General features: G+C 48.2%; 1 protein-coding gene across 5 annotated transcripts in view; it reads left to right on the top strand.

The window, feature by feature from the left end:
- Nucleotides 1-16155, top strand: part of RICTOR (RPTOR independent companion of MTOR complex 2) — an 85729-nt gene that overhangs the window by 48721 nt on the left and 20853 nt on the right. For all 5 annotated transcript variants that reach the window (XM_060190976.1, XM_060190975.1, XM_060190977.1 and 2 more), the window contains 12 exons: nucleotides 1874-1974; nucleotides 3644-3809; nucleotides 4460-4561; nucleotides 4671-4717; nucleotides 5760-5895; nucleotides 6268-6467; nucleotides 7155-7281; nucleotides 7602-7766; nucleotides 7919-7995; nucleotides 9287-9365; nucleotides 12145-12254; nucleotides 13888-13975. In XM_060190976.1, the coding sequence (XP_060046959.1) occupies nucleotides 1874-1974; nucleotides 3644-3809; nucleotides 4460-4561; nucleotides 4671-4717; nucleotides 5760-5895; nucleotides 6268-6467; nucleotides 7155-7281; nucleotides 7602-7766; nucleotides 7919-7995; nucleotides 9287-9365; nucleotides 12145-12254; nucleotides 13888-13975 (1398 nt within the window). The remainder of the gene's footprint in view (nucleotides 1-1873; nucleotides 1975-3643; nucleotides 3810-4459; nucleotides 4562-4670; nucleotides 4718-5759; nucleotides 5896-6267; nucleotides 6468-7154; nucleotides 7282-7601; nucleotides 7767-7918; nucleotides 7996-9286; nucleotides 9366-12144; nucleotides 12255-13887; nucleotides 13976-16155) is intronic.

Below are 16155 nucleotides of genomic sequence, written 5' to 3'. Positions count from 1 at the left end.
TGGAAGCCTCGCTTGTGTGCATACGCTGCCTCTCGACATGGAGCAAATAAATAAAAACGCAACACACACATTTCGTGGGAATATTGCTTTTTTAATACTTACCTTTGGGTTTTTATTTTTATTTTTATTTATGTATTCCCTTTTGTTGCCCTTGTTGTTTTATTGTTGTAGTTATTATTGATGTCATTGTTGTTGGATAGGACAGAGAGAAATGGAGAGAGGGGGAGAGAAAGACAGACACCTGCAGACCTGCTTCACCGCCTGTGAAGCGCCTCCCCTGCAGGTGGGGAGCCAGGGGCTTGAACCGGGATCCTTATGCCGGTCCTTGCGCTTTGCACCACGTGCGCTTAACCTGCTGCACTACCACCTGGCTCCCTAGAAGAACTTTCTACCTAAAAATCCAGAAACTCCAACACTTTAGGTCTTGCTTCAGCTAGGAGGAAAGTCAACGAGTTCTTCTCCGTATACCTGTGCTTGGAGAGGCTCATGGTTTCGTGAAATTAGTGACTTATAGGAGTGAGCATCTGGGGCGTTAGTTTTTCAGGAATGTTTACTTTTACTTTTAGACTATATATATATATGTATATGAGAGGCCAGAGCACCACTCTGCTCTGTGTGGTGCGCAGGGTTGGACGTGGGGCATCGTGTATATAAACCCTGTCGCCACACTGAGCCGTCTCCCTAGACAAATCACTTTAATTCTTGTGACAGCATTTCCCACAAGAATGTGAATACCCAAAGTTAGCTACTTAATATGAAGGAATTTCTATTATTAATTTTACCTTTTTCTTCTCTCTTACAATTTCACAATCCCTTTGAAATATATAAGCTGGTCATCTTTAATATGACCGGTATTTATCATTCTTACATCTTTTGATACTTATAGTTAATGATCTTCACTGGGAAGCAGGATTAACACATTATTTTGTTTTAAATCTTGTTGGAATATGAGGCACCTATTACAAAGGTCGCTTTTCCTTTCTTTCTTTTTTTAAATATTTACCTATTTATTTACTCCCTTTTGTTGCCCTAGTTGTCTTCTTGTTGTAGTTATTGTTATTGTTGTTGTTATTGTTGGATAGGACAGAGAGAAATGGAGAGAGGAGGGGAAGACAGACACCACGTCCACTTAACCCGTTGTGCTACCGCCCGACTCCCAGCTTTTGCTTTTAAAGGTGACTTTTTAAAACATACAAAGTAAATTGAAAAGTTTCACTCAGCATTTATAAAAAAAAAATAATAAATTATGGCCACCAGGGTTATAGTCTGTACAAGGAATCTACTGCTCCTGGTGGCCTTTTTTTTTTTCTTTCTTTGTTTTATTTCATAGAACAGAGAAAAATTGAGAGGGGAGGGTGAGATAGAGAGGGAGAGAGAACAATAGATACCTGCAGACCTGCTTCACTGCAACATTACCCAGGCAGGTGGGGGACGATAGCTTGAACCCAGGTCCTTGTGCGTGGAAATGTACGTAGTCAACCAGGTGTGCCACCACCTGGCCCCCTTACAATATTTTTGATGCACATTGTAGCTAGTTGTGAGTTCTGAAACAGCTATTTTAGATCATTCATAATTGTGGTTGTAAATGAAAATTGTAACTGAATGCTTCGGTAAAGGATGTATGTAACTACTGGTCTTATTCATGTAATGTGTCTTTATATTTGCTACATTGCATCCTTGTTATCCTTCCTCCGTGTTGAACGTAGGCAAAAGAGAATATAAGCAAGCACGTTTTGAATGCTAAGATACTTAGTCAATTTCATATGCTGAAAACCATACGAGTCTTGGTAATATATTTGTGGCTTGCTTGTGTCATAGAATATCTTCCACAGTAAGTCCCATGACGCGCCTCAGACTGTTTACGTCATTTCAGGCAAACACCATCCTTCCGCACTCGCACAGCCACCATCTGCACTGTCTGCCGACCCTAATGAATACAGCTGCGTCCTTTGATATTCCCAAGGAAAAGAGATTGTGAGTATGGGAGCTCAGTAAAGCTTATGCCTAACATTAACACTCCTGTGATGACCTGCTGTTCTTGAAAAAAAGAAAAAAAAACACCAACATGTAATATATATTAGTTCAACTTAGAAATACTTTAAGAACAGTCTTACCATAAGGGAAAAATTAATAGCTCTTAAAATACTTAATAAGATGCGGTTAGGTAAGAACATAGGCTTTCTACCAGACCCTCAAGAAATGGTGATTGAGGTGTTTGTTTCTCTTCTCTTCATCCTCTCTCTACTTTAATGAGTGGTCTAGTAGTGGGCGAGACCGTAAACTTACGACTAGCTTGTAATTCCTCACCACCCTACCGCCAGAGTTCTGTCAGGACCCCACCCACCTACCTGCCCACCCAGCTGAGGTGTTTGTTTTCTTGTGAGTGCAGACCTCGGAGGTGTGAGGTGTGACTTCATCACGCCTGGGGCCGCGACTCCAGCTCTCCAGGGCTGAGCACATGGCGGTGACGATGTCTGCCTGCCGGTGCGCACTTCAGCAGGCCTGAGAGTGTTCACCTCTCGAGCAGCAGTGTAGGTCTGACTTTAAATGATTTCAGAGTAACAAAACACAGAAACCAACATGCAGCTTGTTTCACATACCTCCTTTCAAATGCTGGAACTTAGTAGCCCATACTACATAGGAAGAATTTCCTTCCAGAGTTTACAGCCGTTTCCATGTGAGAGAGGGAGAAAGACAGATAGACAAGATAGCAGAGCGCTGCTCAGTTCTTGACCTGCAGTAGTGCCAGGAGTTAGACCCGGGCCTCGGGCCTCAGGCTTGCGTTTGGCACGCTGCTCCTACTGCATCTCCCCGCCTTCAGAAGCTCATACTGTGTGTGGCTCTGCTGAAGCCCTCGCTAGTGAGGAAGATTGAAGCAGGCGTGGGAGTCCACAGAGCCGCTCCTCAGCAGGGCACCTGCACTAACCCGCCTGGGGCCCCGGTTGGAGCCAGTGCCCCGCCTGCATCTGTGTGCGCACACAGTCTGGCACCAGAGGACCCTCCTGGGCTGTGACCCCTCTGCTCGTCTCAGTCCTGCTGAGACGTCAGCACATTTTGTGAGAATGGATTGTCATCACCTGAGCACGTCCGAGGGTTCGAGATGCAGGCCTGTTTGGTCTGTACTGCTTGGTGGCTGCGAATGCTTGAAAGCCACTTTTTCATACCACAAGCAAGATAGTGAAAGTAATTTCTCAAAGGATCATGGCCACTGAGAAAATAGTTTTCTGTTAATAGTGAGGTCATTGATTATGCTGATAGAGGAAACATGGAATTATATTCTAGCCTCGTACCATAAAATCGGTTTCAGGTGGATTTGGGACTTAACTATGAATTCCAAGTTTTCAAACCTGTAAGGAGGAGGCTGGCTTTCTGACTCTGGAGGGAGTTGCTCAGTGTTCCGACCATCATAGAGAAAAACAGAAGGAAGTACATATTCAGAGCCTTTGAAATCCTGTTTGTTCTAACCAGAAAACTGGTTTTGTTGGTCTTTACTCTATGGTTCCAAATTTGACGAATTCTGGTTTTTTAGTATTGATCTCTAACAGTGAATTCATTGAAGTTTCAGTAAGTCACCAAAGTCCTAAAGCAATCTCTTAGGAAGCATGGTGCCTCATCCAGCGTTACCAGGTTCTCTCCCCACCAGGCGAGCCAGTGTGGCCCTGAACTGTTTGAAGCGCTTCCATGAGATGAAGAAACGCGGACCTAAGCCCTACAGCCTTCATCTGGATCACATCATTCAGAAGGCAGTTGCCACACACCAGAAACGGGAGCAGTGTCTCCGAGTTCAGAAAGATCTATTTGTTCTTAAGGTACCGGCAGAAAGATTGTGATTTTCATCTTTGTTTCTTGATTATTCTCATCCTGTGCACACACGCAGACACACACACACACACACACACACACACACACACACACACGCTCACACACGCTCACACACGCTCACACTCTACTTATCCACCTTTACTTTTTTTTTTAACTAGAACCCTGCTCGGCTCTGGCTTATGGTGGTTCGGGGGATTGAACCTGGGACTCTGGAGCCTCAGGCATGAAAGTCTCTTTGCAGAACCACTATGCTATCTACCCTTACCCCCCACCTTAAAATTTAATGAGACAAGAGGCTCAGGTTTCTGCTCTGACATAGGAAGTGCTGGGATCAGCCGTGAGGTTACAGATGAGCACACCCTGTGCTTTACCTGGGACGTGATCCCCGCAGCTTAGACGCCTACTTCATAATCACTGGGTTTTAGCCCGAGTGCCTGCTTGACTTTGCACTTTCCTTCATGCTACTGGATTCTCGAGTGGATCCAAAGTTAAAACGATCATACAGGTTTTTATTTTTACAACTTTTGAAAGTGAAAAAGCCTTGACAGCATCCTTTAAATATATTCATGTCTTCTGGACTGTACAGTTAGCTGATGAGGGCAGCTCAGCTCACCCCTTTCTGGTCTGATGATTTTAGGACACAGAGGAAGCTCTTCTGACGAATCTTAGAGATTGTCAAGTCCTTCAGCATAAAGAGAATCTGGAATGGAATTGGAATCTTATAGGGACAATTCTCAAGGTATGACGAGACTTTCGGTGCTGACTGACTGTCTTCACCACACATCCATTACAATTCATCGTACTTGTGTATCTGGAGAGTGACAGACCCATATATACTGTCTTTCTAGTGGCCAAATGTGAACTTGAGGAGCTGCAAAGATGAGCAGCTGCACAGGTATGGACAAGCTGCTTTGTATGTGAGTTCAGAGGACTTTGCATCGGGGCAAACCTAATCCCCGTTGCAAATGATGACTGCTGTTTTAAAAGGCATACCTACATTTTAATAATAGTCGGTTTCTAGTAAGTGCATATGTACTTTTTTTTTTTTTTTGCCTCCAAGGTTATCTTTGGGGCTCGGTGCCTGCACTACGAATCCACTGCTCCCGGATGCCATTTTTCCCATTTTGTTGCCCTTGTTGTCACCCTTGTTGTTGTCGTCATTATTATTATTGTCACTGCTGTTATTGGATAGGACAGAGAGAAATGGAGAGAAGAGGGGAAGACAGGGGGGATAGAAAGTCAAACACCTGCAGACCTGCTTCACCGCCTGGGAAGTGACCCTGCTTGCAGGTGGGGAGCCGGGGGCTCGAACCCGGGATCCTTGAGCTGGTCCTTGTGCTTTGCTCCACATATGCCCCCCCCTCATATGTATGTGTTTAATGTTGTTTTAGAAACAGAAAGCTCCAGACGTTCTCTCTCTCTCTCTCTCTCTCTCGAATGAGCTTATTTATTTTTTAAGAAAGAAAAAGGGCTTGAGAGAGAGGACCAGTGCTGCTCAGCTCTGGCGGAAGGGCGTCAGCTTGAAGCCCTAGACCTGCTCACGCGAGCCAGAGCTGAAACAGGACAGCTGGTCTCCCCAGCCCCTCCAGCCTCTTGCTATCTCCGCCCTGGCATGTAGCATGCCAGGGATGAGGTTTGGGGACCCATGCTTCCAAGCACTCTGGCCACGGCACCGTCACCATCACGAGGCGCCTGTTTGCATGGTGACTGTAAGAGAGCCAGAGCGCCGCTCTCTGACTGACTGAGTCTCTGAGCTCGCACCCTGGGCCTCTGGTGTGTGCTCAGAGACCGAGCTGTCTCCTGGCCCGGCCCAAACATTCTTGGCCATTTTTTACCTCGGTGGTTTAGACCCAGAATACTTGCAGAGCTTTTTTTATGTCAGAGGCTAAAATAGTCGCCCCGTCTCTCACTCCACTGCTCGGTTTGTTCGGACCCAGGTTTGTGCGCAGACTGCTGTATTTCTACAAGCCCAGCAGCAGGTTGTACGCCAGCCTGGATCTGGATTTCGCCAAGTCCAAGCAGCTCACGGTGGTAGGCTGTCAGTTCACAGAGTTTCTTCTCGAGTCCGAAGAGGTAATGGGCGCTTTGAATATTGAGTAAGAGCGGACTCCTGTCATCAGAGTCCCTTCACCATTTCTGATGTGCATGGCCTGTGCTTCAAAAGGCTAGAAGTGATGGGACTCCCGCCTTGGCCACTAGCGAGCCGGGTGACCCGGGCATATCACGCGCCTCCTGTAAGACCGGCTCATCCTTCAAAGTGGAGCCGAATGTGGTTTCTGTGCAGCCTTGTGCTGGAGGGGCCTACAGACAGCAGACACTCCATTACGGGTCTGTCGTTAGCAATCGGCATCACTGTCTATCCTGCTTGGAGATGGTCTCTCTAACTGTGGGCGCCAGGCAGTTTTCTAAAAATACCACCGTGTTTACCACCGTGTTTACTTTTAGGACGGGCAAGGGTACTTAGAGGACCTGGTCAAGGATATTGTCCAGTGGCTCAGCACCTCTTCTGGAATGAAGCCTGAGAGAAGTCTTCAGAATAATGGTCTGCTGACTACCCTAGGTCAACACTACTTCTTATTTATTGGGACGCTTTCTTGTCACCCTCATGGGGTGAAAATGCTGGAAAAATGCAGTGTGTTTCAGTGGTAAGCATCCCGAGAGCTTGTTTCACCCACGCGTGTAAACACCATTTTAGCGTGACAGAATTAATACCTCTAGTCTTGACACACGTTAATAAGTTTTATTAAAATACAAAAAAGTTAATAGTGTTGCATTGTTGCATTGCTGCTTTTGTGTGTGTGTATTGTCACCAAGTACGTTCTTAATCTGAGAGGCTGAGGAGATGGCTGGCTGGGGCGTGTCTGCATGTGATCCACATGGCACGTGCTCAGTGAGCAGAGGAAGCTGTGGTGTAGTAGGGTGGCTTTCCTTCTCTGTCCCTGTGTCTCTTGAGATTTATTTGACTTTGCCAAAATAGAGAAAGAGAGCCGGGCAGAAAGGGCACCAGCTCAGCTCTGGCTTGCGGTGGTGCTGTGGCTTGAACTTGGGGCCTCCACACCTCAGGCGTGATAGTCTTGTGTGCACCACTGTGCCGTGTGCTGGCTCCTCTCTTGTCGGAGTGGAAAGTGTCTGAGAGTGTTGGAATTGTGTGCACAAGGCCCGGGATCCACTTAAACAAACAAAACCAAAAAACAGAGCAAGCTGAAGAAAGAAATATTTTGTATCAGGAATGCAGAGATCTATTAGGAGTTTATGTATTTGTTAGGAAGTGATACACTCATTCGATTGAGGAGTGCCTAGTAACCGCCATTGTGTTCCATTTCTTCTTCTAGTCTCCTTAACCTTTGCTCCTTGAAAAACCAAGATCACTTGCTTAAACTGACTGTTTCCAGCTTGGACTACAGCCGAGATGGGCTGGCGAGAGTCATCCTCTCCAAAATCCTAACCGCGGCCACTGACGTGAGTACAGCCCCACAGGAAGGCTGTGTGTTTGGTAATCTGTTACGTTTGCCAAGTTAAGACTGATTATGAATTCTAAGCACATGCAGTAGAATTTGCTTGAAATGTTTGCTTCTAAGGGGCTTTCTAAGAATTCTACGCCGCCCCATATAAAGGGTTGGGGCTTTCTAGATAGACGCTCACGTTTCCTTTGGTGCGCAGTAAAAAATGCGTCTGTCTAGAGCTGGCATGTCACTGCCAGCTATCCCCAAGTAAAGTCAGATGGGCTCTTCGTTTCCTGTTGGTTGGTTTTGATGGTTGTTTGTTTTTACTCTCCCTAGGCCTGCAGGCTGTATGCCACTAAGCATCTGAGAGTCCTGTTGAGAGCGAATGTTGAGTTTTTCAATAATTGGGGAATTGAATTACTGGTGACCCAACTGCATGATAAGAACAAAACAATTTCTTCTGAAGCTCTTGATATTCTTGACGAGGCGTGTGAAGACAAGGTGAAGGGTTTTATTTTATGATAACATAATGATCTCATGAAAAGATTCCATTTTAATCAGTAGTGTGAAATTAGAATATCTATAAAATCGACTTTTGGGAAATAATTTTCCTTTTTTTGCCTGTTAACTTTCGTAATGATCGTTTATTTTAGGCCAACCTCCATGCGCTCATTCAAATGAAGCCAGCTTTATCCCACCTTGGGGATAAGGGCTCACTTCTCCTCCTGAGGTAAATGTCTGTTGTTGTTGGTCTTGTTCTCACTGAGTGTGTTTGACAGCACTGGGCGCACATGAGGGTAGAGTGCTCTGAGGGTAGCTTGCTCTGAGGGGAGGGTAGAGTGCTTTGAGGAAGAGTGTGCTCTGAGGGTAGCGTGCTCTGAGGGGAGGGTAGAGTGCTCTGAGGGTAGCGTGCTCTGAGGCGAGGGTAGAGTGCTTTGAGGAAGAGTGTGCTCTGAGGGTAGCGTGCTCTGAGGGGAGGGTAGAGTGCTCTGAGGAAGAGTGTGCTCTGAGGGTAGTGTGCTCTTAGGGTAGCTTGCTCTGAGGGGAGGGTAGAGTGCTCTGAAGGTAGCGTGCTCTGAGGGTAGCATGCTCTGAGGGAGAGTCTGCTCTGAGGGGAGGGTAGAGTGCTCTGAGGAAGAGTGTGCTCTGAGGGTAGCATGCTCTGAGGGAGAGTGTGCTCTGAGGGGAGGGTAGTGTGCTCTGAGGAAGAGCATGCGTGCTGGCTTCTGCAGGAGCCTGTCTTAGAGACCTACGGTTTCCCTTGAGGTTTCTGTTTGCTTTGCTGGCACCTCAGGATTTTGAGGTACTACATTCTCTTGACTGTGATTAGACTTGTGTTTTGCAGTGATCATGACCTTTTTTTTTTTTTTTTGCAGTTGATACGTTTAAGTAGTTGACCTTTTAGTGTTATTAGTGTTAGGAAGGAGCTATTCCTAAAATCTATCAGTTCTTTTAGTTTTTTTTGTTTGTTTGTTTGTTTGTTTTTAGATCTTTTGTGAAAGAAGCCAAAAAGAGAAGAATAAATACCGAATGGTCTCACTTATAGGTGGAACTTAGGATATAAGGACAGAGAGGGAAAGTAGGAAGCAAAAGTTGAGCTGCATGGGGTGTATTGCGCCAAAGCAAAGGACTCTGGGGCAGGGGGAGGGCCCTACGTGGCAGGGGAGAGTCTGCAGAGACTCTGACAGGGAGATGACAGGCTGTGTGTACCCAGGTGTCAGCTGCTGCACTGTGAGGCATGGAGCCCCACCCCGGCATAGATGACTAGAAACAGCTTTTTACAAAGGATTGGTTTTTAAGAAGGGAGGGAGGGGAGGGGGTGACCAGGGCACCACTCCGGCACACGTGAGACTGGGCACCCACCTCACGGCCTGAGGCTGCTGAGTCCGACCCACCACCACTGCGCCGCCTCCCGTGCCGCAGTCTCTTAGCGCTGGAAATGGTGTTGTTTGACATGTTTCGTTCTATAGTCATTTTCCCTCCAAATATATTGTTAAACTATTGCCTGTTTTATTTTACAGATTTCTTTCTATTCCAAAAGGGTTTTCCTATCTGAATGAAAGGGGCTACCTAGCCAAGCAGCTGGAAAAGTGGCACAAGGTACCTTGTCTTTGAATGGCATTCATTAGTGTTTTGAAATGAATGAGATCAAATACGCATGGGAAGCTGTGCTGCAGATTATTCTTTTTATTTATTACAATTATTTTTGTTTCTAGTTAAACTACAACTAGCAATCAGAATGCTGCCATCAACTTGATAGGACCTACTTGTATGATTTCCAACCTGAGTTGCCATCCTTACTCGTATTCTGAGGTCTCTTATGCAGCCTAGAGTTCCATGTGAGCCCTTTGCTTGTTGTTGTATCTGGGCCTTCACTGCTGCTCCTGACTGACTTTCCAGAGAGAGAGAGAGAGAGGGAGAGGGAGAGGGAGACAGAGAGACAGAGAGAGGGGGAGAGGGCGGGCGGAGCCCATAGCGCTAGGCCTTCCCCAGTGCAGATGGAGTCAGGCCTGGCAAAGCAGACACCTTCCCAGGAGGGTTATCTTGCTGGATGCAAGAACCCTTTTAAGCTAAGACTCTACTCATTTTCTAAATGCAGATTTAAAAGAACTCTTAATAATCTAATGGAGCTGTGTTTTAGCCCTGTAGCCGACATAAACATGAGCGCAGACTACCTGATGTTGTAGATAGTACGGGGACAGAAGAGAGCGCCTTGAAGGGGTTAGGAGTCAGGCCGTTTCCGGCGTCATTTTATTCGAAACTTTTTGTTTTTGGCCTCCAGGGTTTTGTGGGGCTCGGCGCTAGCATTTTGAGTCCACTGCTCCTGACTGCCATTTAAAAAAAAATTTATTACACAGGACAGAAAAAAATTACGAAATTAGGGGGAACTATAGAGGGAGAGAAAGACACCTGCAGACCTGCTTTGCTGCTTGTGAAGTGTGTGCCTCCTCCTCTGGTGGGGAGCTGGGGCTTCAAACCTGGATCCTTGTGCAGGTCCTTGTGCTTAAAACTGTGTGCACTTAACTGGGCGTGCCACTGCCTGGCCCGTTTGAAGCATTACAGAGCATCACACCTCAGGGAAACAGTCAACTCCAGTGTGAGTGAGTTCTGAGGTTAATCTTCCGCTCAGGTCATTATGCTATCTTTATTGAACCGCATGTCCTAAGAATTCTCGGTTTTCAAAAGTATGCAAGTTCAGGTTAGAAATCTTAACTTTTTTCTTTTTTACAAGTTTTTAATTATCTTTATTTGCTGGATAGAGACAAGTAGAAACGGACAGGGAAGGGGGTGAGAGAGAGGGAGAGAGATAGAGAGACACCTGCAGCCCTGCTTCACCACTCGCAAAGCTATCCCCCTGCAGGTGGGGACCAGGGGCTCGAACCTGGGTCCTTGCGCTCTGTAACATGCGCGCTCAGCCAGGTGCGCCACCACCCAGAAATCTTTCAAGGATTGATAATTTGGAGAACTCACCTAAGACGTTACAGCTTTGTTTCCTAAATGCAAGGTATTTAACCAAACTGCTGTATTGAAGTCGATTGTTGTATTGTATCAGGCATTTGGAAATTACTCAGCAAGTAGGACGCTGAGAAAAGCCATGCAGAGCCAGGGGAGCAGCCTTGTTTTCACAGCAGACGTTAGTCTTGGGGAGTTGAGGCCTGTGACACGTTCCTGGGGAGGAAGTGGGCAGGGGCCTGGAGGGAGGTGTGCAAAGGAGAGCAAGGAGGGCAGCACGCCCATCACTGCCCATCACTGCCCTTCACAGCTGGGGCTGAAAGTGGCGCTCCGCCGAGCCTCCTGGGGCTTAGCGCTGGACTGTGGGAGGTACCGGAGGCCCAGGCGCCCTGCTCAGTGTGGTCCTCCAGGCCACCACCGGAGAGCAGTCACCGTCAGCCTGTGGCCCAGGGACCCAAGGGCTTCCGCGAGTCTAAGAGCGAGTGGCTGGTCCATGCAGCTGCAGGACCCGGTAGCAGCGTGCCGTACCCTCCGCGCCGGGCCGGGAGACGGGGCTGCGTCTTCTGGGCAGTAAACAGTCAGCTGAGAAGGCCCTGCGAGCTGCCGGGGGTAGTGAATGGGTAGCTGTGTCGGTGGGCTTCTTCTCTTCTTCTCCTCCTCTCGTTTCTTTCCTTCTCTTTTCTTTTCTTTCCTTCTCTTCTCTTTTCTTTTCCTTCCTTTTCTCTTTTAGCTTCTGTGTCACCTCAGCTCTGGAGTAAGGTGCTGGGAACCATAATCACCTGGTGCCTCAGAGACGGGCCTGATAGTTTGTACAGTCTCCCTCAGCCCTCAGACTGACTCCTACATTTTCTGATTTGGATGACTGAATATATAAGGGCTCGTCAGTAAGAGTTTCGTGACTACAAACTCTTTTTACCAGAGCCCTGCTCAGCTCTGGCTTGTAGTGGTACAGGGGCTTGAACCTGGGACTCTGGAGCCTCAGGCATGAGAGTCTGCTTGCATAACCATTATGCTGTCTCCACTCTGTGAGATTACAGACTCTTAATGGTGATCCTTTGTATGTTGTTGGCGATGACAGATGATGGAATTTTGAACACATTGAAGTGGTGTTGCCAGTGGTGTGATTAGCTTCCGTATTAGTTTGATGAGTAGTGTTGGCTGGGTGTTCTCACACACATCTGTTTGCATATTTGTGCAGCTATATCTAATTGTACACATGTCTAGAATCCAGAAGTATGTGAACTTAAAAGTTTCATGAATACCGCTGAACTGTTTATCCAAAGAAGTCCTGCCAATTTATTCTAAGAAGTTTCAAGTGGAGGTCTTTCTCAATAAAGGGGATTATCCTTCCAAGAATTCCTAGATGCTTAACTATAAACTCAGCAAATGTTCTCATACTCTGTTCTGTCAAAATGTCATCTTCTAGGAATATAATTCAAAATACGTCGACCTGATTGAAGAACAGCTCAACGAAGCGCTGACCACTTACAGGAAGCCAGTCGATGGTGACAACTACGTCCGTCGGAGTAACCAGAGGTGCGGTCTGCTTTAGCGGGGTGGCTCGCCGCTTTCAGCTAGACAGTCTTAGACTAGTCATGAAAATAATTGCCGTGTAGCTCTCTGTACGCTTAGCTTTGTGGCCGCCGCTGGTCGCTCAGAATCCCGTGTAGCTCTCTGTACACTCAGCTTTGTGGCCGCCGCTGGTCGCTCAGATTCCCGTGTAGCTCTCTGTACATTCATCTTTGTGGCCGCTGGTCACTCAGAATCCCGAGTAGCTCTCTCTCTGTACACTCAGCTTTGTGGCCGCTGCTGGTCGCTCAGAATCCTGTGTAGTTCTCTGTACATTCATCTTTGTGGCCGCTGGTCACTCAGAATCCCGTGTAGCTCTCTGTACACTCAGCTTTGTGGCCGCCGCTGGTCGCTCAGAATCTCGTGTAGCTCTCTGTACACTCAGCTTTGTGGCCGCCGCTGGTCGCTCAGAATCCCTTGTAGCTCTCTGTACACTCAGCTTTGTGGCCGCTGCTGGTCGCTCAGAATCCTGTGTAGTTCTCTGTACATTCATCTTTGTGGCCGCTGGTCACTCAGAATCCCGTGTAGCTCTCTGTACACTCAGCTTTGTGGCCGCCGCTGGTCGCTCAGAATCTCGTGTAGCTCTCTGTACACTCAGCTTTGTGGCCGCCGCTGGTCGCTCAGAATCCCTTGTAGCTCTCTGTACACTCAGCTTTGTGGCTGCTGGTCGCTCAGAATCCCGTGTAGCTCTCTGTACACTCAGCTTTGTGGCTGCGGGTCACTCAGAATCCCGTGTAGCTCTCTGTACACTCAGCTTTGTGGCCGCTGGTCACTCAGAATCCCGTGTACTTCTCTGTACACTCAGCTTTGTGGCCACTGGTCGCTCAGAATCCCGTGTAGCTCTCTGTACACTCAGCTTTGTGGCCGCTGGTCACTCAGAATCCGGTGTAGTTCTCTGTACACTTAGCTTTGTGGCTGCTGGTCGCTCAGAATCCCGTGTAGCTCTCTGTACACTCAGCTTTGTGGCCGCTGGTCACTCAGAATTCCATGTAGCTCTCTGTAAATTCAGCTTTGTGGCTTCGGGTCACTCAGAATCCCGTGTAGCTCTCTGTACACTCAGCTTTGTGGCCGCTGGTCACTCAGAATCCCATGTAGTTCTCTGTACACTTAGCTTTGTGGCTGCTGGTCACTCAGAATCCCGTGTAGTTCTCTGTACACTCAGCTTTGTGGCTGCTGGTCGCTCAGAATCCCGTGTAGCTCTCTGTACACTCAGCTTTATGGCCGCTGGTCGCTCAGAATCCCGTGTAGCTCTCTGTATACTTAGCTTTGTGGCCGCTGGTCACTCAGAATCCCATGTAGCTCTCTGTACACTTAGCTTTGTGGCTGCTGGTCGCTCAGAATCCCGGCGGTGTTCACAAGGTGCTGAATACTCTGAATGGAACAGACTCGGACATGCGCCGCCCCCCCCCCCATCATGCTGTCTCTGCTTCTGAACCATTATTCTGAGACCAGCTGAACTGTGGATTTGTCAGAGAGCCCTTTCCCTTTTCCCTCCATGCCCGTGTTTTTGTGGGGTGTTTGGATGTGTCGCACTAGCCCTGCGTGGGGAGGCAGTTTGAATCAGCATGTGGAAGACCAGTCACTCATCTGCCTTGTACAGGTCGCAGCGTCCTCATGTCTACCTGCCTGTGCACCTCTACGGACAACTGGTTCACCACAAGACGGGCTGCCATTTGTTGGAAGTACAGGTAAACACAGTCTGCTTGTCTTAAAATGCTGTAATAGTAGGAAAAACACAGTGTCACTAAAGTATTTGCAAAAGCTTCTTAAAAGCATCAAAGTCAGTAGCGTGGTGGCTTCTAAAGCCATCTCTCTGGTGACCAAGTCTGTCCGTATTGAAGCCGGGCACGTGTGCCCTGATGCGTTGTCACCTTCTGCAGAGGCCCCTTGTCACAGTGAAAAGTGACCTGGAGCATGTGAAGTCTTTGCTCTGTGATGCAGTTCCCCACGGAGTGGGGAGAGTCTCACTGCGTCGGACAGAGGGCTGACAACTGAAATGCACAAAGAGCTCCCTGAACAGATAGCCCCACTGACAAGTGGAGGCGGACATAGGCACAGTTTTCTCCAAAAGACAAACACAGATAGGAAAAGATGCCCAAGTACGAAGGAGCAAGGAAATGCAAATAAAAACAAGATGTCACTTCACAGCTATGAGAAACCACATATTAGGGAAACAGAAACACCAGCTGTTGGAGAGAGAGGCTGTGGGGGAGGCGCTCTCACAGTGCCGATGTGGATGTGGACACCAGTCACCAGAACTCTACAAGTGGACCTGCCGTCTGACCGTGTGACGATTTGCCCAAAGAAAACAGAAAACACCTATCTATACAATGAGGTCTGTGCCCCTCAGTGTTGCCAGCCCAGTTTGTAGTCGCCTGAACTTGGAACAACCCAGATGCCCAGTGACAAGAGGAGTGGCTAAGAAATTCGTGACACACACACACACACACATACACACACACACACACACAACCATGGTGAGGTCATCTCCTCAGTGCAGTATCCTGTTCACAACTGTAATATGTTAAATGAGATAAGCCAGAAAGAGAAGGACCAATACCACATGATCCCACTCACTGGTGGAACGTAAGGAGAGAAGGATTGTAAGGGAAAGCAGTGAAGCTTGCACTTGCTGTGGTGTGCTGCGCTGAAGCAGGGACTGTAAGGAAGAGCCACGGGGTGGGGTGGGGACTTTGGGGTCCTGGCACAGCGGGGGAAGGGCCGAGGCTAGGCGTGAGCGTCTCCCAGGCGCTTAGCAAGGGAGGAAAGGTGGCCTGTGTGTGAAAGACTGCCACGAACCACCAGCCCCCTTCCCAGCCCATAACACAAATGCATGAATGAAAAGGATTCCAAACATGAGTTTCTGTTTTGAGGGAAACATGCAGTACCAGTTACAGATGCACTTGTGTGTGTGGGTGGCGACAGTGCAGTCGGTGGGCTCCGGCTCCTCATATGCGTGCTCTTTGTGGGAGGAAGGTTGTGCGGAAGTCTGTTCTGTGTCTCCTGCATGAAGACGTTTGAGGCATACAGCTTGCTGTTCACTTTTAATTCACCCCAGGTTTAGATGATTTGCCTGTCTCTCAGTAGTAGGATAAAATCCACACGGTGGCTTGTAACTTTCTCTTTACAAGAAATAATGATGCTGTGGCTACGGCTCTAGAAGCAGACACGCAGCACCTTATTCAGCCTGCTGGTGGTGCTCTAGAAGCAGACATGCAGCGCCTTATTCAGCCTGCTGGTGGTGGTGCTCTAGAAGCAGACACGCAGTGCCTTATTCAGCCTGCTGCTGGTAGTGCTCTAGAAGCAGACACGCAGCGCCTTATTCAGCCTGCTGCTGGTGGTGCTCTAGAAGCAGAGATGCAGTGCCTTATTCAGCCTGCTGCTGGTGGTGCTCTAGAAGCAGAGATGCAGTGCCTTATTCAGCCTGCTGCTGGTGGTGCTCTAGAAGCAGAGATGCAGTGCCTTATTCAGCCTGCTGCTGGTGGTGCTCTAGAAGCAGAGATGCAGTGCCTTATTCAGCCTGCTGCTGGTGGTGCTCTAGAAGCAGAGATGCAGTGCCTTATTCAGCCTGCTGCTGGTGGTGCTCTAGAAGCAGAGATGCAGTGCCTTATTCAGCCTGCTGCTGGTGGTGCTCTAGAAGCAGACACGCAGCGCCTTATTCAGCCTGCTGCTGGTGGTGCTCTAGAAGCAGACACGCAGCACCTTATTCAGCCTGCTGCTGGTGGTGCTCTAGAAGCAGAGATGCAGTGTCTTATTCAGCCTGCTGCTGGTGGTGCTCTAGAGTCAGACACTCAGCGCCTTATTCAGCCTGCTGCTGGTGGTGCTCTAGAAGCAGACACGCAGCACCTTATTCAGCCTGCTGGTGGTG

Source organism: Erinaceus europaeus, chromosome 5, assembly GCF_950295315.1.
Source record: "Erinaceus europaeus chromosome 5, mEriEur2.1, whole genome shotgun sequence".
NCBI lineage: Eukaryota > Metazoa > Chordata > Mammalia > Eulipotyphla > Erinaceidae > Erinaceus > Erinaceus europaeus.
The sequence above is the reverse complement of the archived record's forward strand: the minus strand, read 5'-3'. Positions and strand labels throughout refer to the sequence as shown.